This window comes from Cyphomyrmex costatus, unplaced genomic scaffold (assembly GCF_001594065.2).
Source record: "Cyphomyrmex costatus isolate MS0001 unplaced genomic scaffold, Ccosl1.0 scaffold70, whole genome shotgun sequence".
Lineage (NCBI taxonomy): Eukaryota > Metazoa > Arthropoda > Insecta > Hymenoptera > Formicidae > Cyphomyrmex > Cyphomyrmex costatus.
In genome coordinates, this window is record NW_017280267.1 from 1278039 (window position 1) to 1304151 (window position 26113).

The 26113-nt window shown below is 31.5% G+C and overlaps 1 protein-coding gene across 2 annotated transcripts in view; it reads right to left on the minus strand.

The window, feature by feature from the left end:
- Nucleotides 1–1797: 1797 nt before the first annotated feature.
- LOC108780501 (uncharacterized) overlaps nucleotides 1798–26113 on the minus strand; it is a 92757-nt gene continuing 68441 nt past the window's right edge. For both annotated transcript variants that reach the window (XM_018548249.1, XM_018548248.1), the window contains 3 exons: nucleotides 17694–17787; nucleotides 7349–7655; nucleotides 1798–3457 (listed from right to left, as the gene is read on the minus strand). In XM_018548249.1, coding sequence (XP_018403751.1) covers nucleotides 3290–3457; nucleotides 7349–7655; nucleotides 17694–17787 — 569 coding nt within the window. In that variant the 3' untranslated portion in view covers nucleotides 1798–3289. The remainder of the gene's footprint in view (nucleotides 3458–7348; nucleotides 7656–17693; nucleotides 17788–26113) is intronic.

Below are 26113 nucleotides of genomic sequence, written 5' to 3' on the forward strand. Positions count from 1 at the left end.
ACAATTAGTTATGTAAACAGAAAAGTATGATTCTACGCATAAATTTGATCGCTGAGTGTAAAGCGCACCGGAAATCATTAATGCATTTAACACATTACCGCAGTCATAGTGTTGCAATTTCGTGCTAATTTCGTGCAATGACCTACGGCTACGTGAAGGCACTCCAGCACCCCGATCTATAACTCTTAGGACGACTGTTACCAACGCCGATTAACTTAATCGACGAGTAGTCCATTGGAATTGACCAATCGCGTCTATCGTCAAAACTAAATGATAAATGCGATTGGTCAATTCCAATGTACTAATCGTCGATTAATTTAATCGGCGTTGGTAACAGTCGCCCTTAACGACAATTCGTTAACCCTTATAGAAATGTAATACTAGTATTGGCCAATTAATCACTTACCTTGAATATTAAAAGTATTGTTATCAGTACTCTTAATACTGAAAATAAGTGATTAATTGATTAGTATTGGTATTAAATTTCTATAAGACATGTTGTTGTTGCGTATATTTTTTTCAATGTATAATCCTCTGCGTGACAACGAATATCATTAAAAGTTACAGAATCGGAGTACTGAATTTGTTTGGAATACAATAATCAAATGAATATTATACGCACACAATTTTACAATAACGCGACATCGTGTGATGAATACTTTCTTTAAATTGACATTATTAACACAATTGATTAGAATTGGAATCGATATATACTGTATACTTTCTATTTAAATTAAAATGCATAATTGAAAAACTTAATTATCTGTCTGCGCTTCGCACAAGTCAAATTTTATCCTTTTAAAATATCATCTTTTTTCAACATGATTGACAAATTGGTCATTGGATTGTCATAAAATTACTTATATAACAATATATCAAAGTATGGTGTTTTGTCGTATAAAAAATTAACTTCTTTATTTTTTCGCTGAATATGATACTCAAAGAGAGAATTGAAATTGCGAGTCAATAAATCTCGTTAAATTTGTTGCAAGAAATATTGCCGGTTACGCCCTTAAAAGTAATTCTAAAAAAAAATCGACGGATTACCCGTTATTCTATTTACATTCTATAATACTATATTGAGGATTATGATCCTCTAGATTTTCGGTCACTCGTGAAGAACTGCCAATTTTCGTGGGATTTATATAACTTCAAAATAAATATCTACGCCAAAATAGTATCTACGCCAGTAGAAATTACCCGACATTTTTGGAAATAATAAAAATACTAAATATATAAGCTATTACGTATAAAATAATAAAACAAAAATAATTAAAATGATCAAATGATCATTGTTAAATGCGAAATTGTTCCTTAATTAAAATCACATAAATAATTTCTAAATTCATTCATTTCGTAAATATTTTCTAGAATTTCTAGCAATAAAAACAAAATCACAATTCTTATTTATCTTTGGTAAAAATCAAATTTTGTGCTTTTTGTCTTAAGATCAATAATTTTAACCAAATCTGCAGACCTTCTCCAATGACCGAATGTCACATTTCTCCGTCGATTTCTTTAACTAATTTTCTTAAACTAATTAATCACTGACGCGAGAAGCTCCTTTCATAGCGTTACTATGCACATAACCCTTTAACCGATAATTCATCCAAATACAATCGATGTTTGTAAATAAAATTATTAGAATGAACATCTTATAATTTTTAAAAATCAATAAAAGATACCAACATTTATTTCAATAATTTTCAAGAATAATCCACAATTGTTAAATTACTGTATCAAATATTATCACATAATATCATATAATTAAATAATTGCTTATCATAAGTAGGTTTCAAAATTTTCTTTAAGAATGCGACGACTTTCAAACAGTCGTAATACTTTATAATATTTTATTCGTCGAATACGTATTAAATAGCAGTCAAAGGGTCAACGCAAGCACACAAGTGAAATATCACGTCAGCGTTACAATAAAGCGGACTCAATATGAGCCGTCGTAGTAGTTGAATAATTTTAAATTGATCTATTTTATTATTTCGAGGCGCCGCATTCCGTTCTGACGGCGAGAGGTTCTTCAGATTCACGAATCCTAGAACCTCCTTTAGACCCCTGAGGATTTTTAGGAACACGAAAGCCCATTCGTTGAATATATCCCGCGGACTTTTGTCCAGAGAGATCGCTACATTTTATTTACACGGTTTGACGTCGGCGGCCTCGAAACCAATTACGGGAGTGAGACAGCAAGCGATCGATTTCATTCGTACAAGATAGATCGGGAGATATCTGCCTAAGAAGAAAATTTATGTATGCATAAATATCAAGCCAAAGTGAATCAAGCTCGTTCGTTCGTTTTCAATACAAAATCATATTCAAAGAGGACCTTTTTAAAATTACAACGTCTGATCTACTTTAGCTTCGAACGACGCTTTGTATACTTATAGCTGGACAAAGTACGAACTGTTGCCAGTTCCGTTGTGCTGCTGAAGAGCGTGATATGATGCACGATAACACCAACACAGCAGCTGTAAGTCTTCCCATTCAGCATACAACTAGTTTGCACTTTAGTAGGAAAATGTACTTATACGCTGTTTTTCTTTTCTCATAAATAATAATTTAGTTTTACGATTAAATTTCTCCTCGAGATTGTGATTTCGAATTCGTCAAAGTTGTAAAAATTGAGATTCAATCAGGATTAATTAGAAGATAAAGAATCAGATTTTTGTCCCGACAATTGGCCGAATGCAATCGATCGCACGCCGCTTGTATCTACCATAAGTCCAGTCGACGCACTAATGCTAGTTAAACTATCCGAAATACGGCGATTTGTCGACTCTTAATTGCGCAAAACCATTTACGCAGAAGCTACGAGGTAACTCGCTTTGTCGCACCCATGTTCGCACTCGTCGCGGTTTCTTTGCAGTATCAGTCTCATGAGAAGGCGCTTGTGGAATAAAAGAAGGCACTTCGTTGCATCCTCTTCAGGCACACTTTTTGATATGTCGACTATTGGCCAGATCAGTTCTCGTATCCATGCCTATTCCTTCCCCGAAATTTCTTACGCCTCTTTTAGACTTTGGTCCTTTTATATGCTTCCCAAATGCTTCTTTCATCTTTGTGTCAGCTCCTTTTATGTTTCCGTCATCCATCTTTGTTAACTCTCTTAACGTCTTTCTTAATCCCTCTTTTCATTTCAATCCTTTTCACGTTCTTTCTCGATTATCTTGACTAGAGCCTCTTCTTGCTTTTACCGACACTCATTGTGCTTCTATCGATAATTTTCAAATTCTTTTTCGGGATTTTCAGGCTTTCGGGGACAGGCTTTTGGCCGTCAATAGACGTAAATAGTTTTCAGCTGATCCTTCAGCTCGGGGGGAATGGCACAGGTATCTGTCTCTGCTTTACGCTTCACTAATCGACGCCAGCGTCCACCAAGGTTCTTGCGGAAGCCCTTCGCAAATCCAGACCGGTCCGACGGCAAAGCATGTACAAGGGTATCCTGTAAAATCAGAAAGACCCTGATTTATACATTCACCATTAATCTATACATAAAATAAACCAATAAGTTATCAATAATAATTAAACTTATAAATCATAGACTCTTTTATAATTGATATTAGATGTATAAATTAGTTCGGTCCGTTTTTTATGTTCCAAAATGCATTTATTTCAAAACAAAACGAATGAACAGATTAATTAAAGTACTGTCCATCGCTGGCTACTATTTTTTCCCATCTCTCAGGCAATTTTCGAATTTCATCTCGAGAAAATGACTCGTCTTCGGAGGCGATACAATAAAACAAGAAAATAACGTAATATACAAGGCCAAAGGAATCAAATTTTTGCGATAACACCATTTTTAAGTTTAGTGCTGAAAATGGCTCGAACTAGAGTCGGAACGTATATAAATTTATTTAACGTATTGTCTTTTAAAATCGTTTTTCGCAATATAAACAACTTTTGAGAAGTTGTGAATTGAGACTAGAATCGCGGTGATTCCAACATCCTGCCAATCTCGTAAACGAAGGAATGGTGTATTTCGTGAGCCTCGACAGCTACACCCTATTCGGGACCAGGCTAGTAAGCGGCGGTAGGTAGATAGGTAGGTAGGTAGACGCCCACCGGTGATGCTAAATTTAGTGCCAGACCGGAGAAGCAAGCTGCACCCATTTCGCCGATGTATTTATACATACGTTCCGTGGCTTTATTATATCTCACGTGGTAATTTTATCACTAAACTATATATAGTCGAAAATTAATCCATGTCGTCGTGACATTATAAAAATTGTTATTACATTTATTACTAATTAAACGTGATGAAATGCGCACAACACTTTTAATTTTGCATTCAATATCATGTTAATATAGCAGAAATATATTTCTTAATTCAGTGGCAATTAGAGACACTAAAAAGAATTACACGATCGATTCGAATTCACCGAATACCTGCAGTAAAATTATTAAAAGCGACGATTATTTCAAGCGATCTATCTAAAACCGTCTTCTAATAATACCTTTCTAAATAAAAACTTAATTTTCCTAATTATAGTAATTCATGAGCTTCTCCCTCGTAAATTCGATAAATTATGACGTGACCTAATTGTGATGAGAACAATTTTCTTAAAAAAAAAATAGCTTTAAGGCCGCAACATAGACTTTTGCAAAATACATAACGCGTAGTGTACAAGCGAATCTATATCAATCCTTTTTTTCCTTCCACTTCACAGAAGAGAAGAATTTGGCTGATTCTCTTATGCACTATGCATTATTATTATGCGTTATGCAAAAGTCTGTGCCTGCGGCTTTTAATGTTCTGTCACATTTTTACATAAAGCCCATTCTACAATTGTGCAAGCGTAATTGTAAATGGTTGTAGTTGTACGAATTAACCAATTACAGTCAAAAAAATGTTCGACTGTGATTAGTCAATTCTTACAACTACAGCCACTTACAATTACATTTACGCGATTGTAGAATGGGCTTAATGTTGACGAGGTCGAACGAATTATGGAAAAAAAAAAAAAAAAAATTGTCATTCCATTCGTCGCGATCGAACCCACTTCTTCACGTTAGGTTGAGTGGTAAGAGGCGCATCGCAGCTGCAACCAATCAGCGATTGCCGTTTTAACGGCGGGAATAATCGATCGTCCACAAAGTAGCGTGAAACCGCGATGACCGCGGGTCACTGTCCCGACTATCGATTGACGGACTTCTTATTTTTTCCGAGTCCTATAGAGGGTGTACAAAAAAAGACAAATCAAACAGCTGGCAAATTATTCAGCTTATCGACTCTTTTTTTAAAGCAATTTACGAAATTCTAGAAATATGATAACAGAATTTCCACTTTTATTCAATGCTGACAAAAGGTATTTCGACTATATAAATAAAACTGTGTGGTTTTAGAGAAAATTAAGATTTGTGCTTGTTTAGATATATGTTAACAAATTTTGAACACAAGTCTCATTCAATTAGTTTCGAGATGAACAGTTTACCCTTTAATTTTTTATTTAAGGAATAATCTAAGTTTTTTTATTATACCGAGGATCACACACACGAAGTTATTAGCCGTTGTGTCATCACTGAGAAGGAAAAAGAGGGAACAAGTCGTAAGGTTCACTATTGTCCTTTTTCCTCGTGAGGAAAATTATCCTTACAGAATGGCGATTGCGTTTACCACTTTCTACACCGCGAATCTTTTTTCGGGTGGCACTGATCGATATACCGTGCGTCCTCGAGTCGTTGGACAACGTAGCAGGGATAAACCAGTAAAATCTAGTCATACTGGCTCCACCGGTTAGTCGGTTAGCCATTGCAATGGTTAGATCGACTGACAGATCGCGAGAAGCGATTAAGAATAAACTTTATGTCAATGACTTAAACTAATTGCACTTTATGGGGCACGAACAAATATATATTTGAATAAATTCTTTTCTGTATTACTGCTATCACGGACAGATATTTGAGAGATATTAAAATAATTCTAGCGAAAAAACATTTTGATCACTTTTGTATATCTCTCTCACAGATTCGGATGCAATCAATTCTGCTGTAGTTATGTCAACATTGAAGTCGATTTGATTTACCTTTTTCAGTGTTATGAATAAATGTATATTATTTTTATGTACCTAATTTATGTTAAAATTTGAAATCAAATAATTCTGATCTAGATGAAGAATAAGGCACAATAAGAATTTCGCAATCCTCTATAGATAATTAATGTTTAAGCGCTTTCAGTCATTATTTTATTGCTTTTGATAACATATATAAAAATAATTTTAAATTTGGAAAAAGTCATAATAAAGTGATTAATAAGTATATAAATATTACCGTTAATAAAGATAAAAAATTGGGAAAAAATTGTTCCAACCCTATAAGAGTGCAAAATATTCCTACAATATTATATAAATATTAAAAAATTAATATAAGCTATTACAATATTTTTTAATATTCTGTGAACGTTATATGTCCACTTATATAATATTCTTATATATTTCCTTTGATATCCCTGAGATATTAAAATATTTATTAATTATTTTTATATTATAGTGCAATTTGTATTCACAATCCAGTAACGAAAAAATCTTATAGGTCATGTGCTTTAAATAACATTTTGATATGATTTATGTACATATCCAGTTCTACAACTGCAATTCAAAATCATTTTCAGTCTTTAAAAGTATATCCAAACTGAACCGGTAAAACAGTTTTACAAATTAAAGTGAATGTTATAATACTTTTTAACGTTCATGCAATATACAGTAAATAATGTAACTTTTAAATAATCATATAATATTACATCAAGAATATATCATAACCATTCATTAATATTTTAAGAATATTATTTAATATTATATAATTTTAGTAAAACATTCTTAAAATGTTATGTTTAATATTCCGAGAAAATATGCGTAAAACATTAGGGTTGGAGGAAAAATTCTGCGGTTTTTGTTATAGCTTAAAACTATAAAATTTTCGACTATCTAACGTAAAAGCTTGAAGTTTTTCCTAAAAATCTGTTTTAAAAGAATATTCCTACGATTTTTTCTTTCTGAATTATTCGTGAGTTAAGTAAAAAACATTTTGGTTTTAATTGCTTATAACTCCGTCAAAAATCATTGTTTTTTTCAAGCTGAGACTTTGCTTCATCGAACGATATAATTGTTAATTTTTTAAATGTACAATATACAACTTTGAGCTAATAAAATACCGTAGAACTTTTCCTCCAATCCAACATAACGCGCATTTAGGGGATCCTCGAATTTCTTTTTTCTATCTTCTCTCGTTTTCCCATGAGAGAACGACGGTTCTTCGATAACGAGCAGAAACAACAGTTGAGCACCGTCGATATAAAATACAAAATGTACGTACTACATACAAGGTGTGTACCAACCTGATCGTTGTACAATGTGTATTGCGCCGGCGACACGTGAGGGGGTGGGTACGGGGGCGGGAATTGCCACGCGAACGGATCGACTGGATTGGCGGACGGCGTCACCGTTGTCGCGAATACATGCTCGTCGCAAACGCTGTTCCCGAGGTCGGTCGACATGGTGGTCGTGGACATCTGCGTGCAGCAACCGTCCGGATGCGTCATCGGGGTCCCAATCGTCGCGAGCGACGTCGCCGTCTGCACCACCGTCGCTTCGGGGTGCACCGCATCTACGTTCGAGTGATGGTCCTCGCGCTTTCGCAGCTTGCTGCGAACAAGGCGAATCGCGATCATAGTTCCGTTGCTCCCAACCATCTTCCTGCACTTTTGGTACAGCCTCGCGAAACTTGTTTTTGTCTTCGCGACCGCGTTCCTGGCAGCCCGTTGAAATTTACTCTTTCAGCTCTCCGCGGGGTACTCGGTCCCTCCCCTCCCCGAGATGAATCGAAGGAAAGTCTTACTTAAGATTTCGAAGTCGGACCCGGTAAACCCTCGAGTCAGAATTCACGCGGATTTCACACACCTGAGAGATCAAGTTTACGTAGGCTTTGAAAAACGAGAGCTTCGAAATTCCGAGAACTCCAAGTTACGCAAGCAAAACCGACGCACGGTTCTTCGGAGTGCGGTGACGTGCGTTTCCATTCGAATTGTCAAGGATTCCGACTAATGGATAAATTGGAATTCCCTTGAGTGCGTGACTTGGGATTCCTGGCAATTCTAAAATACGAGGAAAAAAGTGGACGCAGATTCTTTCCTCTCTCAGTCTGTATCTCTTCTCTCTCTCTCTCTCTCGCGCGCGCGCTTTTATTTTACAAATTACACGACGCGTGGAGCTGTCGTCGGATCAGCTGTCTTTCTTCACGTCCGAGAAACGATTTCTCTCCGTGTCTCTCTTGATTTTCCTGAACGTGGTAATTAGCCATCGGTCGGTCGGTCGACTCGGAGGTTTTAAACTGATACTCTCGTGTGTCTTTGCAGCGAAGATAAATGCGGACAAAGTCTATCTGTCTCTCTCTCTCTCTCTCCCACCAATGCGTCTCTTCCCGTCAAGAATTTTACTAACACGTCGACCTTCTTTCTAGGTTACTCTCCGTCTCCATCGCACACACAATCCCTATTTCCGCCTAGCTCTGTCAAACGACTTTACTAACCACTTCCAATACTCTCTCTCTCTCTCCCTTCGTCGACTTGTGTCCCTCACTCGCGGCTAAGAATACCATCATTTACACTTGCGTACGATATTCGCACTGACTAGCTTCGTGTGAATCCTTGGCACCCGAAAGGACTATTATTTTTTCCCCTATCTCTTCTTTCAATTCACCTATCACGCGCACGTGGCTGTGAATTCGAAGAAACGGCGCACAGGGCGTCGTGTCTCACTGCCGAAAGGCCGTAGCTCCTAACACGACTACCTCCGTCCGTTCATCGTTCTCGCAAACTAGCGCGCATCTGAATCGACGAACGATGCATGACCGTCTCTTATACCACCCGGTGACGTCACGCGCGAGCGCGGCCGCGATTGGCGCGCGTCGCATACTGACGGCCAATCGACGCCGCGGCGAAATTCAAACGGTATACGGCGCCCGCCCGCTCGCCGCGCGACCACGGAACGGACTCGCACGCACCCGTTGTCACAGTTGTCGCGCCGGAAGGCCGACCAGGCGGACTTACGTCTATATATCACGTAATCGTGACATGTAACCGACGACGACGCGACGCGACAGCGGCGACCATGGCCTCTCGTTTTGTCGTAATTTCTAATATGTTCCTTTTGTTTTTTTTCTCTCTTTACTCGGTGTTTTCCAGACAGCAGAGCATATTTATGACGAATATTCGTAAATATTTATTACTGTTCGTTCTTTGAAATATTATACGAATATTTTAGGCTTATATTTTGTATAAACTTTATTCGAAAACGTTTTATAGAATAAATATTTTATATAATATTTATGCTAAACATGGATAAATATTTTTTAGATTATAATGTGTTGTTAAGTATTTTATAGCATCTACTATAGAATATATGCAATAAATATTTCATAACATTTGTAATAAACATCTGCGCAACCTAAGATCAGAAAAAAAAAAATATTCACAAAATATTAAAAATAAATCCTAAAAATGTTTTTAATCTCTTTTTTTTTTTCCTTGGATTCGCTTGATAACATAATTTCATTATCAACAAGCATGGAAACTTCTTTGGTCGAGAATTGTGCTTCCTGTCGGATACTTTGATACTTAGTGTTAATGTTCTGCTGAGGATGGCTAAAATGTATAGTCGAAACGTCCGGAAATATCTAACGTCGATGTAATTACGTATCTTGTGTTTTATTAAATATTTTTTTATAAATTTTGCGCTCTTCTTACCGCGATGACTCCTACCTAGTCGAATTAAATTTTCTTCATTTTATTGAAATTATGAGGAGGGAAAGTTCATTATTAATTATTGTATTAAAAATATTTTGTAAATATTGTGTGTTATATTATTTACTAATTTTATATTAGCATTTGCTTAAAGTTATCTGCGCTTGACTCGTAATGTCCTTTTTTCTCCAAGTTTATATTTGACAGTTTTTGTTATTTAAAATTATTATATGTTTTGCAATATATCAATATGATTTTTAAATGTACGGTCATTGATTTGTAAATTATAATAAAATTTTATTTATTAAATATTTCTTCGAATTAATTTAATGCCTTATTCTCAAATGGAATGAAAAGAAATTAGATTTAAAAAATTAAAGATCAAATTAATATTATTCTTAAAATAAAATTTTATCGTACAAATTTACACATTACAAACTTATTATTTTGTAGTTAATAAAACGAAACAAAGTGTATGAAATTTTTAACTTAAATAACACAATTACATTAAATTAATATTTCAATTGAAATATAATCTATGCACATTCGATGAAATAATTAATATCAAGTAGCAAAAATTAAGGAGAATTATTAAATTAATAAATAAAATCAATTCTCATAATTATTCATAACAGAAAATATATTCAACTTTATTAATTCAAACAAGACAAAATTAAACCGGATATAAAATTTTATTGTATAAAATTTAAATCGAGTTCAATTCAAGGAAATCAACAAATAAGCGACAAAGTAATTACGAAAAGACAGAGAGAGAGAGAGAGAGAGAGAGAGAGAGAGAGAGAGAGAGAGAGAGAGAGAGATTTTGTCTTAGGCTGGAATCTGACTACTCATTGAAGATTGAAAATGAAGATTAAAAATTGAAATTTAACTAATAAGGATAAAAAAATTTTAACTTCCATTATTTTTATTAGTCAATTTTCAATCTCAATCTGCAATGAGTTGTTTGATTTCGGCCTTATACCCATTTCCACCAATGTAGATTAATTTTAATCTCGGTTGGACTTGCTTTCCATCTTTTTCTAGTTCTCAATATTAGAAAAAGATGAACAGTAAGTTAAACTGAGATTAAAGTTAATCTACGTTGGTGAAAACAGGCATTAAATCGTGAAAAACTTATATCAGACTGCGATAGAAAACAATAATTTAGAGACTGCTATGTCTGCGATTATGCAACAGCGACTGAGAAGGACAGTGAAGAAGAACAGTGAAAGAAAAACGTCTTTAGTTATTACTTCGACATATAATATAGAGCTCGTCCATGTTAGACGCGTAACACTTATCCTAACCTAACAATAATGGTAAAGTCCTCATCTGTAAATCATACGCAATTGTTTAAGCTGCCTTTATTATCAGAACTCCTCAAGTCATGTTGGATAGAATAGGATGTAAAAGAGCAAAATAAAATTTAAACAATGGCATAATGCGTTTAACTTTAAGTGCATGAAATTGGATTCAATTTAAATTAAACGGAATAGGTAAAATTAAATGACCGTAAAAAATTAAGTTCATTTCATTTATTCGCATCGCAGAATGTAAAATAGTATTTTAATTCAAATTTTACGTGCAAAATATGAAGAACAACTGAATAATAATAGTATCGAATCGAAACAAAATAGAGCTGTAGATCTACGAACTTTAAAAATTAAGCAGCTACACTTTTTTCAAAAATTAACAAAATTTAAATTTAAAAAAGTTTTACAACTTAATTTTTACTTTAAAAGTTCCTGTATCTTATGAGTTTTGTAATTTTTACACATAGAAAACTACTGTTGTAGAGCTGAATAAAATAGAAAATTTTCTTCTCATTTTGTGGGCCTGTCATGTGGCTAAAAAAATTTGCAAAATTTTTATGAAAGCTTATCATTTCTCCTACAAAATCATATTTTTAAAATGTTCCTAAAAATGTTTTACTGATTGTGAGATATTGCGGATTAAACAAAAGGAGCATTTTGATTCTCATAATTTCGTTAAAAATTATCGCAATTAAAACAAACAGATTCTTCAAGCTGAAATTTTTCTTTATCAAATGGTATAACTGCTAAATTTTCAAATAATGTTTTTTTTTAATGATACAAATAAAATAGCTATTTTGTTTGTGGATCCATAAAGCATAAATATATTAAAATACACACATACATAATAATAAGCAGCAAAATTAAAAATAAAAATCATAAATTAAAATTTTGTCAAATAAAGTCAGACGCAAATTAATATCGTCTAAAATAAACTTAAGAGAACGCAAAAAAAAAAGACTTGACATTCAAGCTTTGAAGATAAAACCGGGTTAAATGAAACAGAAAAAGAGACCTGAAGAAAATCTATTAAATATATACAAGGTAACAGGAAAATAAGGTAATAACAACCTCATATTTCATGTTACAATTCGATGTGTCCGAACATAAATCAAATGGGAAACATTTATTATATTAAACATTTATTGTAATAAAAAATTGAAAATAAATAATATTAAATAATAAAAAATATGACTTTTTTATTTTTTCCTATTAATAAGCGCATGTTGAATTATATCTCAGTAATAGTAGATTTGCAGATATATGTTCATATGAACTTTTCTTCATGGTGTGAGGAGTTTAGCCCCGAAGTTTGTTACATTATTCTAGTTACATCCCGCATAATCTTGGCGGTTCTTCACTTATTTTGAAATCTATTCTCGTACATGACAGCGCAGATAGGAGATCCCGATTCTTAGAGCGAGTTTACGCAAGATGATTTATTATCAAGATGTAGATTTGAGAATCTATTATTAATTGATTATCGGCGTCTACCACACACAGGTGCGATAAAACAGATGAATCACACGATCGGATTTAGCACAAACAACGATATCACAGAAAAAGGAATATTGAATCTCTCGATGTGAAGAAAATCTATAGATTGCTTGAAAAAATACTTTGTCCCTGTGTTGATGCTTCTACTTTATAACGGTATAGAAATAATGTTTAGTGAGACATAAATGCGACAGATTATAGATTATTTAATTTATAAATTATCAAAACTCTCACATACATACGAAATTATATCAAAATTACAATATAGAGTATACCAGAAAAGCAAAAATGACAAGAAGAAACTGTAGTACGAAATCAGGTAATTAAATATTTACCATCATTAATGTTATAAGAGAATAACAATAATCAAAAATCAAAAAAATTTAATTAAACACTCCTTTATGTTCAAAACTAAATATAAAAAATTAATGGGTAAAAATAATCTTATTGGCTACAAGGAGTCAAATGCTGTTAACGGTGCGCAATTTATAAACAAAAATATCCTAGATACGAAATTTCGAAATTTTGTTTGACTTCTTGTAACCAATAAGATTATTCTTATCCATAAATTTTTTGTATTTTGTTTTAAAAGAAGGAAAAAGTTCAGGAGAAAACTCAGGAAAAACCGAGAACGCGGGAATGAACGCGAACGAAAAAACCTATCCTTTTTCCTACATCTTGAAGAAAAGAAACCATAACAGAAAATTACTTTATTACTTGTTAAAAAATGCATTACAAGCATCACTTTATTTGATATGTATTGCTTTATTTACAATTTACATTATATATCTATAATACGAATTGTCTTGTATGAAGTAAATAAAAAAAATTAAATAGTTAATGTACTGATTTTGATTATTAATTTTATACAAATTCCACCCCTTCACAAAAAATTTTTTATTATATTTTTAATTGCTTAATGTATTTTGTTTTTCATGCTCGCTCGCTCGTTTTTAATATGCTAAAAAATTTTAGTAATGGCACATTGATATCGATATAATTACTTATAATTTTATTATTTTGTTATTTTGTAAATGAATGTCTTTTAAAAAATGTGTAACATAGAAGTTATTATAAAACAGGTTAAAGCAAGAAGAAATGAAATATTATTGACAAAATATTTCTCTCAGTGCCAGATTTTTTCCTAAGAAAATCTTGAGAATATGTTTTGTTGATTTAAATTTTCTGGGAAAATAACAATATTAAGTAATTATTTGCCAAAATTATAACAATACAAATAATAACAGATATTTTTATTTTATATTTTTCTGTAATTTATATAGCTGTTCACCTTATTTGTCCGATAATAAACTCTTAAAAAATAAAGATTAAGATTTTTATTGTAAAACAAGAAAAAAAAGTTTAATTTTTAATCTTTATTTCAAAACAAGAAAAAAACGTTTTTTGCGTATGTGAAAATCCTTGAGCTTTTAACGTCGCGTCGCGCGTCAGCGAGAATAGAAGCGTCTTGAGATTTAGGCAATTGTCCAAGACATACGATTTAAGTATAAAAAATCGATAAAAAAAACAAAAAATTTGTGATTATTTTATTTCTTAATTGTATTGAATTTAATATATAATTGTTCTCATAATTTTAATTTGATCAAAAAGCAAATATATGTACTAAAATACATGCTACACGTGATAATCTGATAATAAAAAATTCCTTTTAACAAAAACTGGAAAATTTTTTGTAACACTTTTTTAAGATGAGTAAGTTAACACACACACATTTTTTTAAAATTAAAATAACAATAAAAGATAACAGTCTTGAAAATTTAACTTAGTTAAAATATAAATTAATCATAATAAAATTAATAGAATTAGAAGTTAAGTTAATAAAAAATAATTAAAAAATTAAAAATTAAATTAATCTGAACGAACAATGTAAAAAATTTTACCTTTTTACATTAAATTTTCGTATTTTTCTTTCTCACAGCATATTCATTAAAATATCACTGATTATTTTTGTTTACAACTAACGATTGTACAATATAAAAGATAAAATTACTAAATTACGCTCATTATTCTTTCACATTGTGTTTGGAAATTGACTTCAAAAAGTTAAATTAAAAGTTAATATAGTGACCGATAAAATATAACTAAATTAAGTTAAAAAGAGAGTTAAGTTAAGAATTTCTAATCGAATCAAGTTAAGTTGAAATTAATTAACTTTTTAACTTTTATAATAATCTTTTTAACAAAGATATTAAAATAATAATAATCCTAAGATTATTATTAAGAAAGCGTCCTAAACAATCATTGTACTTCATATTTTCATCTAAATGTGGACATTTTATCAAAATGTTATTTTCGATAAATTATCTGATTGTGAGATAAAATAAGCATCTTTTACTTTATACTCGTCATATTTTATTCACAGAGAAAATTTTAAACAATTTTATTTTTAGTGAAACTAGATAAGATAAAACAGAGCTTTTTTCTAGATAGCACACAATATTCATAAATATTTATAAAAACATTCATAAGATTATTTCAGTTATCATGACCGTCTTTTTCAAAAACATAATTTTGAGAAAAGCATATTTAAAATCCTGAGATGCAAATTTTGTAATTTTTAATAATTTACTTACAATTATATATTAGTTTATACTAGCTTCATTTTCATAATTTTATTTAAATTAATGCAAAATATAAATAAATTTTTAATTAACAATTTTTTTTTCAATTAAATGTATAATTCCTAAAATATTTTAATTGAGATAGCATTCTAAGAAGAGAGTCGTCTTAGGAAAGGCCTATAATGTCGTTCTGCTACAACAGACGAAACAGCATCGTCTCGACGGTGTCTCGTGATGACAACGCGACGTTCTGGGAAGGAACATCCGAACGGAAAATGCGAGCGTTTCACGATCGTTACCTTCATCTCTATTTCCGTTTATATAGTATATACACGTGTTGTTTTAGTTTTCTGTCCAGATGAGCTAATGCCACGCGACAGAGGACAGACGGATAAACGGTTGCTCTCTGGCTTCGAATTCTTGTTTTTTTTATTCCGCTTCTTTGCGTATCTCTGCCTTCTTTCTTAAAAATATAATATATACTTCTGTTTTCTGTAAGTGTTTTTTACATTATCACATCTTTTCATTATTTTAAGAACTGTAAAAAGATAAGTAAATATATCGTGAAGAGAAATCTGCATATTTTCAAGAATATAATAAAAATCGTATTATATTATAATATTAAATACGTTAAATAAACAAATGTGTTCTTTAAACATATTTGTTAATAAGCGCGAAATTTTAGAATTTTAATGAATTAATTTTTGTTTTTTTTTCTAATTTTAATTAACAATGTATATTTTCAGTAATTTCGATAATATTTGTGTTACAATTCATATATGTATATAGTATATATAAGACAGTAATTGATATTATTATCTTATTAATTATTACTTACTGCTTTTATATTTTTATAAATATTTTCTAAATTAAGTTAGGTCTTTATCGTTCTTATCAAGAAGATTTTCAGGAAATTTTCATTTTGTTAGATTTATTTCTTAATAATTTTCTAATTTAGGATGCATTGCTTTTTACAAGCGTTGTGCTTAATCGACATTGCTATTAAGTGAGGAGAGAGAGAGAGAGAGAGGGGAGGGTTCAAGAGACATTTGGCCTTAATTAATGATTTTCAGCGCGTAATTCATTGATGCTAGTTAGGCGGCCGCTATTAATTGTGTGTCCGTCATGCGAAATTATTCCATTCACGCTATTCTTGTTCCACTAGTATTTTTCCGAGTGCATTTAAGTAGTGTGCATTTAACGTCATTCACGAGGCTGTACCATCACACTTGCGCTAATGCGAATTACTTAATTAACGCTATTAATAACCTAACCTATAATAATCTAAAAAACAGGTGCTGATAAACTGAAACACATAGTTGTTGATAAGACTGTTTGTTAATAAAAATTAATTTCACAAAGAAAAACTAAGAGAGATGGTTTGTGATGGTATTTTAAATTAGTATAACAATTAAAAAAAATATTAATAATTTTGAAAATTTTTTTCTAAGTTGTCACTAATAGGCCGATATTTCTAGTTTTAAATTAATCAATAATATCCTGCTTTTTTTATATGATAAATATATCAAATAATATACTATATATATAATAAGTGTTTATTTATAGTAAATATTTTGTAAAAGATGACATGTATATTAAAAAAACCACTAAAAATGCTTGAGTTCTGTTTTGAATATGGAAGAGGATTCAATCAAATAAAAACAGTAATAAATAAAACAGCATAATACTTTTATTCTTGTTTTCCATATTTAACACAACGTCAAATGCTCCAAACTTAACTAATATTAGTAATCTTTTTTTTAAATGTGAATTGAAACATCATCTTTCACAAAATATTTACTACAAATATGAATAAACATTTATTGTCCAGATAGCACATAATATTTATAGAATATTACAAAATACATATTTGTAAATATTTATATGATTTATTTTAAATATTTTGTAAATATTTATAAGACTTATTTTAAGTATTTTTGTGGTTTTGGATTGCGCTGTTCATAAACATTTATTATAAATATTATGAAATATTTATTAGAAATGTTGTAATAAATGTTATGAAAATACTTAATTATAATTCAAGTACAAAATACTTACTAAAAATTTATTTGAGATTTATTTATATTGACAACATTTCGAATAAAGCTTTATATGAAATATTTATATAACATTCAAAGAAATGAATATAGTAATAAATATTTATCATAAATATTCTGTGCTATCTAGGTAATGACATCATTCGGTATTCACCGCACTTTATTTAAACCGTACTTTATTTATTTTATCTGCAATAAGAAAAGAGATATTTTTGTATTTGATAATATTTCAAAATTAATGATTTCATTCTGTATCGATCATTATTTTAATATATGTATAACGACATATTTTTTCGAGACAGTTATGAAAGGCATCAAACTAGGACGAAACGATCAAAATAAGATATCGATAATCATGAATTTTGTTCAGGATTCATATCAGAATAGCTTGAAGACGGATTTTAATAACCATTAATAGATGGATGAGACTGTTATGAGATTGTTCATAATAACGTCAACGTCGGAAGACAGTACATGATGAAGTGGCACTTACCTGATCGTTACAGCGAGCAAGACGATCAAGACGCCCACCAGAACCATAGCGATCAGCACCCCACCTATCATGTAGATACTACCGGTAGGCGGATCTGGAACAAACAGACATTGTTTCATTATTTTGTCCTTGTTCGAGATAAAAATGAATTTTTCTTTTATTAATCCATTCAAATTCAACATTCGAAGTGTTCAGGAGTAAGGACATTTAAGAATCTAAAGATCCTCATGTTTAAAATCATTGTATTCAAAATTTTAAACATATCTCGCTAAAAATATCAAAGTTTTTTCATCAAAATGATTGGATTGTCCATTCAAAAAGTAATAGAAAATTTTGATAATTTTAATCAAATTAAAAATTCGATCACATTTAATTAAAAATGAATTTATCGAAACGTTCAATAAAAAACGTTCATCCATTACTTTTTGTACGAATATCAAATCTCTAAATTAATTTTTATACAAAACTAAATAAAATTGTGCTGTCAAAGAGATCTCATTTACTTTCATCATGGAGCTCCATTTCGAGGATTTGCTTTTAAAGAATCACTTTGATAGATTATTATTAAAAGTTAAGAATTTAGAAACTTAGTATCTCAGTCATGTAAGAATCTACGAAGTTTAAAGTAATAATTAAGCACTGAGAGAAATGATTTGATTGAAAATGGACCAGAAGATTCTGATTAAATCAATAAAAAATATAATTAAGATTGTCAGAATTCGGATTGGTTTAATCAGAATGTTCTGGCTTGTCTGTTTTCAATCAAATCATTTTTTCCAGTAAGCTGATATTACAATATAGAAAGAAATATAAAAGTTATCTGTAAAGCGTTTCGTCGGGATCATTCTACGAGGTCTTGGTAGCTAGAAAGAGATTGGCGAAAACGGAAAGTGAACTGATTCGAAGCAAACTCGTTCGGTTGAGGAGGACGGTCTCCCGACGAAGGCCAAGTCACATTTTTTCCCGACTTCTCTCGCGAAAGAAGAGAAGAACCCGTTGTCCTTTCAAGTTCAATGCCACCTTTGTGAGTTCGACTCAGAGCAAAAAGGATTGCATGAAAAGGGAGTCGCTACAGAGAGAGACATCTCCCGCTTCGTAAGATTCTCCAAATCGTTTCATAATCGTTTCTATCCAAGTGCATCTTGTAGTTTCTTGATGGATTCGCTCTTTGCTTGGATCGCTTCGAGACGAAACGTGGACAGCTTGCATGACTAATTCGTAGAAGCGGCATCCGTAAACACAAAATACGTTTTATGCAGTAAAACGAAAAACACTTCTTAGGAAACGAAAGGAGCTATTCCAATAGAAAGGAAATGTACGATTTACTTTGAAAACATGAGATTTTCAGGGAATAAAAAGACTCTTTGTTTTCTGAAAGAAACAGATGTGTTTTTCTTATCTTGTAGTAAGTGTCCGTAAAACGTCTTATTTCTTCTTAGACTAAAATAAAATCATGTAGACTAAATCAGGATGTCCAATGAGTTGTGTGCTGCGTAGGACAATTTTTTAAGTATACCTTATGTACGTGATGAGAGCACACGTGTTTGGTGAATCAGCGTAATATTCTGATCGTCACGGCGGAACACTTTAAGTCTCGTCCGTGAATAGTTTGGAACCTGTCCAGTTTGTCGCAAACACAGGTTGCCATCAGCTGACGCCGTTGGCAGATTCCGAGCTTTGCTTTTTTGGCCTCATCGGAAATAATCGTCACAACATTTCAAGAAATTTGAACAACCTCTCTCGTTGCGGAGAGTCGACTCTGACGATTTTGCGGATTTCGTCAATTTCAATCAGATAAAATCGTCAAGTCAGTGTAATTGATCAATCTTGGCGGATAGTATCGTTGTAATACTTCAGAGAATCCATGATGTTTTCACAAAGAGATTTTTAAGGATATTAGATTATCTTATTGTTAACGGAGGAAACTCCACATCATTAAACGTTGAAAGAAAGTTAAATGAGCAAGTTGCATTGAGAGTTAATCTTGGGAATATTTGAATGACATATGTAATAAATAGAAAAGTGAAGTATCGTAAAAGAGTATCTTGAAATTTTATTTTTTTTTAGAAAACGAGACAAACTCCACATTATACATTCCCGTATATCCGTGTATTAGCTATTATATTAAATATGCATAATTACATAATTATACATATTATAGTGTGTCACATTTGAAGCTACGAGCGTAATTAATGTATCTCCAAAATTAATTTTGTTTCAAGGGAGACATCTTTTAATGATCACCGGAGCCTGTCTAGGTGGACATGCCTCTGAGATTTCAAAGACCTTACTTCTTTTTAGTGGAACTATATAGGCTTTTTTTGGAATAACAAATAGTTTGAAGGATAATTGTATCCGAAGGTTCAAATAGGAATACATCCTGTATATTATCATTCATTGTTATCATTATTCTCATAATTTAATTTATTTTCAATAACGAATAATGATCTATATTTTGAAAAATATTCCGCTCTTACTTTTGCAATAATTTATTATTAAATCATTATTTTTCATATCAATTAAAATTTGTTAGTTGAAAATTATAAAAAAACTGTAATACTTGACTCATGATGAATAGCAAAAGTATATGAAAATACGTTACATAAAGATTTGTATTATTGGTGATATGCGACGATATATACTGTACTCATTAATAATACCGAAGCCTTCTTGCGACTTGCAAGGACAGCGTATTAAATTGTATTTTAATAACTAAAGTGCGCGATACTGATAAAACTGACTGTCCTTGCGAAGTTGTGTCTTTCATCTTAAAACTGTTTGAGTTTTCAAGAGATGATTTAAATTCTTATATATTAATCTTAAAAATAACATACATTCATTAATATATATTCATATATCACATGCGATTGTGTTTATGTGAGTGTATATGTATTATGCAATATTATAAATGATTAGAAAATAACGCATTACACTTTACAGTCTACTTTACTTTTTTCTTACTAATACATTGATAAGAATGTTATACTTTTTATTAATAATAATAATAATGGTAACACGCGATACATTTTTTAAGTAACGATCATGAATATAATTAATCGTTATTTATTATAATAATTAATTACAATATTAAATAATTATATAAATTCATCTCGCAGTTACTTCCGTAAAATTTTACGACGGTGATAAGTCCGAAAAAAGGACACCGAAAAATCTTCATTAGCCGACGACTTCCTGTGCAGGCGATTATTTGAAAAGCATTAACGTACTAATCGTTACTTTGTACACATGCATTACATGTAGGTATAGAACATTCATAAGCGAATGAATAAAAGAAGATACCGTATTATGACTATATAACGATTAACCGTAACCATTATATATTTCAGATTAAATTAGTTAAATAGCAACATAGACAATTTGGACGCCATTAAAAAAAAAAATCATTGAAAGTTGATGAAAAGTAACGGAAGTTATAATTTTTTTCCAATGGGTAACAATCGAGTAATGGCAATAAGCTATTTTTTAAATAATCTTTCCTCTCTATTATTTATTTTATTTAGATATTTTATATATATGATATAATACTACTCAATAAAATTAAAGAATTATCTATCCACAATACAAAAATAGACAAAAAAGAGAAATTCCACCATAGTATGGTGAATATAATACGATGTAATATGTGTCATTTATAGATATAGAATAGTGCTTAATAAAGTATTACAACACTTTTTAGTTTTTAATTTTAAAAATTGAAAAAAAGGTTAATTATACTTAGTTAATATCATAGTTCAATCAAATTCTGTCTGTAATTTTTTCATTCTAATTTTATGAAACAAATCTGAAATGCAGTTATCTTCAGGCTTTCGATCAGTCGAATATCATTTAACTAATATTGGTAGTGAATTTCGATATTATGGGGCCGTTCTGAGCCGGTTTCTGACTAGCGTTGCGGTATAACGTAAATGTAAATCACCGCAACGTGACTCGAACGTGACAGGGTACTCACTCAATTTACGCAATCCGGCCGCGCAAACGACTGCTTTTTTTCCCGTGATTCACACGCGCCGTCAGGATTGCCGATGACGTGCGAAAAGAATCGAGGAAATATCGTTCTCGACGTCATCTTCATCATTTGTTATATTCCGCGAAACCAATGTACATGACGTCATCATTTATGTAAAATTTTACGAACGAAATAGAGAGAGAAAAATGTATTCGGAACGTTTAATAATAAAATATTAAATTAAAACCAATGAATACCCTCGATGAAGACATGCTGATCCAATAAGATTTGATATTGCTCAAAAATAAAACCTTGCGAGATTTTTCAACCGATTGATCGTCAAATAACTATCCGCGCGATTTATAAACTTCGATTCTATCTTATTATATACCCAGCTGCTGCTTAACCCTATTTATAACAATATAATCGAGACGTTGCATTATCCTGTTAAAAACAGCAGCACTGCTCTATCGCGGATAAGGCGCTTGTCGAGCGATAAAACAGATTAATAACATAAATAACTTACCCGTATAACACCTTTCATTGGTGCTCTAAATATATACTAAATACGTATCTATGTTACATTTACATTGCGTTTCATTTCATATCAGATATAATGGTCGCGTTCAGCAAACTCAACAGTTTTACAATTGTTTTATGATTCTTCGCTGAGATAGGACTATTCGTTTAGATCTAAAAGTATGTATAATCCAATCAGAAAGACGAATCATAAAACGGTTGCAAAACTGTTGAGTCTACTGAACGCAGCCATTAAATACGTAATTAAAACGCAATAAATGTGAAATATCCAAGTCAAAATATATATGTATTAAGAGTGTGCATTAATTTTAAAGGATTTTCAAAAGATGGTGTAACTAGTACTATATCGCATCGGGTTATATTGTTGCTACCTTCATTTCAAAGCACCATCATGTGGCTTTAGTTTTCAGTATGTGTTATTTTGTCGAAGTAAACAACATTATTTTTTTGGGCATTGAATATGTCGAATTTTGTGCCAACAAAACGCAATTTGCGGGAAGCTTTGCGTGTTTGTTTCCATTCGAAGAAAAGTGCTGCTGAAAGTCAACGATGTTATCGGAAGCTTATATGTATATATATTCCATCGATTTGAACATGTGAGTATTGAAACTTATAAACAAATAAAAATGTAATTACATGTGAGTATTGGTTTCGACGCTATAAAAAAGATGATTTTGACACGGAAGACAAGGACCGTCTAGGCCAGTTGAAAAAGTTTGAAGTGGAAGCTTTACTCGATGAAGACCCGAGTCAAGTGCAAAAAGAACTTGCAGAATCATTAAATGTTGATCGATCAACGATTTCCAGACGTATGAAGTCCATTGGAATGATTCAAAAGCAAGAAAATTGGGTACCGTATGAATTGAAGCCAAGGCTTGTCGAAAAGCGCAAAATGACCTTTGAATTGTTGCTTCAAAGATACAAAAGAAAGAGTTTTTTACATCGTATCGTGACGGGTGATGAAAAATGGATACGCTACGATAATCCGAAGCGCATAAAATTATGGTGCAGGCCAGGCGAACCATCAACATCGACGGCAAAGCCGAATATTCATGGCGCCAAGCTCATGCTGTGTATTTGGTGGGATCAGCTGAGTGTAGTGTATTATGAGCTGCTCCAACCCAAAGAAACCATCACTGGGGAACGCTATCAATAACAATTGATGCAATTGAGCCGAGCATTGAAGCAAAAACGGCCAGACTACGCGAAAAAGAGATTACACGATAAAGAAATTTTTCAGCACGACAACGCTCAGTCACATTACAAAACCGGTCAAGGAAACGTTAGAAACGCTTAACTGGGATGTCCTATCATACCCGCCGTATTCTTCAGATTACCTTCTCTTTCCGATTATCGCCTATTTCGATTGATGACTCATGGCCTGTCTGAGCAGCGCTTTCATTCTTATGAAGATACCAAAAAAATGGGTCGATTTGTGGATATCCTCAAAAGATGTGTCGTTCTTTCGACGTAGAATCCACCTATTACCAGAAAGATGGGAAAATAAAGTAGTGGCTAGCGATGGACAATATTTTGAAAACATTTTTTCACAATAAAACCGTATTTTTACCAAAGAATCTCTTAAAATTAATGCACACTTCCAATAATAATGTAGCAGGTATATTGTGTAAATTTAAATGTATAGATATATATCAAACACGTAGTTGACATATATTTTACAGAATGTAGTAACACGTCATAAGATGACGTACCGTACGGTATTTATTATTATATATGACGCATTATTTACTATGTAGTAGCATCATCATAACATTAAGAAAGTCAGGACAGTCTTGAGCAAGTTTCTGTGTGCGTGGTTATTATTTGAATTTAAGAATAAATAAATTAAAGTATCACATTAGAGTTGCTTGGTGACTCATCAACTTGATCCGTGCACTTCGTCTGATTAATCAACGATTAAGTGACTTTTGCTGCTTTCTGCGTGAATCACGCACATCTGTGTGTGACAGCTATTCTCTCTCTGTCATTTATTCATTACATTTGTCTTTGAAAAATATTTTTTTTTTTAAATTTAATTTTTAAAAGGAATTGAACCAGTCTATTTTGTGTTTTAATCGCGCTACTCGATCTCTTGCATCTACATGATAAATGGAAATAAGTTAACATTTACGATTCTTGTTTGTTAATTACATGACAAATTGTTAAACGAATTAAAAGTGGTATAAAAAGTATTGAGTTTCTTTATAATGTGTGTATTCAATCATTTATAAACCAATCATATTAAAGAATTTAACAACAAAATTGCGTTTTTTGCTGAACGTAACCATATAATATCACTGGCTAAACTTTTGTTATGGATATGCTTCTATTTCCACCCAACAGCCATCCATAAAAATACCTAAAAAATTAATAATTTTAAATTTGACAAATATTTTTGGATTTGTCGAAAATATAATGGAATCGACGTCGAATCGACATCAATTCGATGTCGATTTCATTATCATTTTTCACTGGGTATAACTCACAAAACAATTCAGTGTCTTTTTTTACTTTCATTATCTTACCAAATCAAAATAAATTGATGAAGCCTTTATATATTTTTTACAATACTTAGAGATCCTTCTTCTTATTTACAACAAGAAGCCACATTTATTCAAATTTCAAGGTTCAATTTTTGGACAGTTTTTCGGATTTCTATCCCACTCTATGAGTTTATATAAATATATATACCTTTAATAATAATAGGACTACCCACTATAATAATTATAATTTTATATGCAATTGTTTTTTACAATTGTAGAAGAAAAACATTTTTTACGAAACAAAAACACCGAGAAAAGGAACTTTTAGATCGGATATTATTATATTAGTATATTTACGACCGTCTAACTGTTCAATAATGCATTTGGCTCCTTCTGTCATATTTTGAGATGCAGCCAAAGTGTATATTCCCGAATGTTGTCGGATTGCAACGTATTAGTTTCCACGTCAGTGCATTTTTTTAATAATATTTTGATGGCAAAAGACGTTGGACTTGATCCAATATAAGTTGATGACTTTATCCTACTTTATCTGTTTTTATCGTTTATCAAGAAGTCGAGATGGAGAAATATATATTTGCACGTGATCGTTCAATTTTGTAATTAGTTGGAGTATTTTACTTTTGTGGACGTTCTTCGTAATATTCTCTGGAAATCTCGTAACAAATTTTTAAGAAATCGTTAATTTTTTCTAGTCACAAGAAAAATCACAAACAAACAAACGAACAATAAATAAATTAGAGTATTCCAGTGCTTACTCTGTACACATTTACCGACAATTGTCTGTGTCGTTAAGTAGCGACAGCCAATGGCAAGGACCGTTCTAGGAGAAAAGTTCAATTCTTATTGGCTGTCGCTACTTAACGACACCGACAACTGTCGATAGACGTATACAAAATATGGGACCAGAAATGATCTAATGTGTGTTAATAAACAGAAGTATAAAAAACACATACAGTGTGAGATACATGACATGAAATAATAAGGAATAACATACAGAATGAAATAGGAAGACAAAATAATATGAGAAGAATCGTTAATCTTTGATGATTAGAGAATCTCAAGAGAGAGATGAGTTATTTTACATTAATAATAATAGAAGCTTAATTTTAGGTTTAAGAAAATCTATAAAAATATTTAGAAAATTACTAGAAAAAATATTTAAAAGATTCTATTTTATATAAAAACATTAAAATATAATACAAAATATATAAATTTTTTAATAAATTGTTTTAAACACAATTCTACCGTCTACAATACAATGAATTTCTTTCGTCGATGCATCTGAAGAAGACTCAATAGTCGAAACATGTAATGCGTAAAACTGAGCTACGTATATACATATTGAATTCTTATTAATTATATATTTTTAAATTTATTAAATGTGAAAACTTTTTATTTAGAATTGTCGG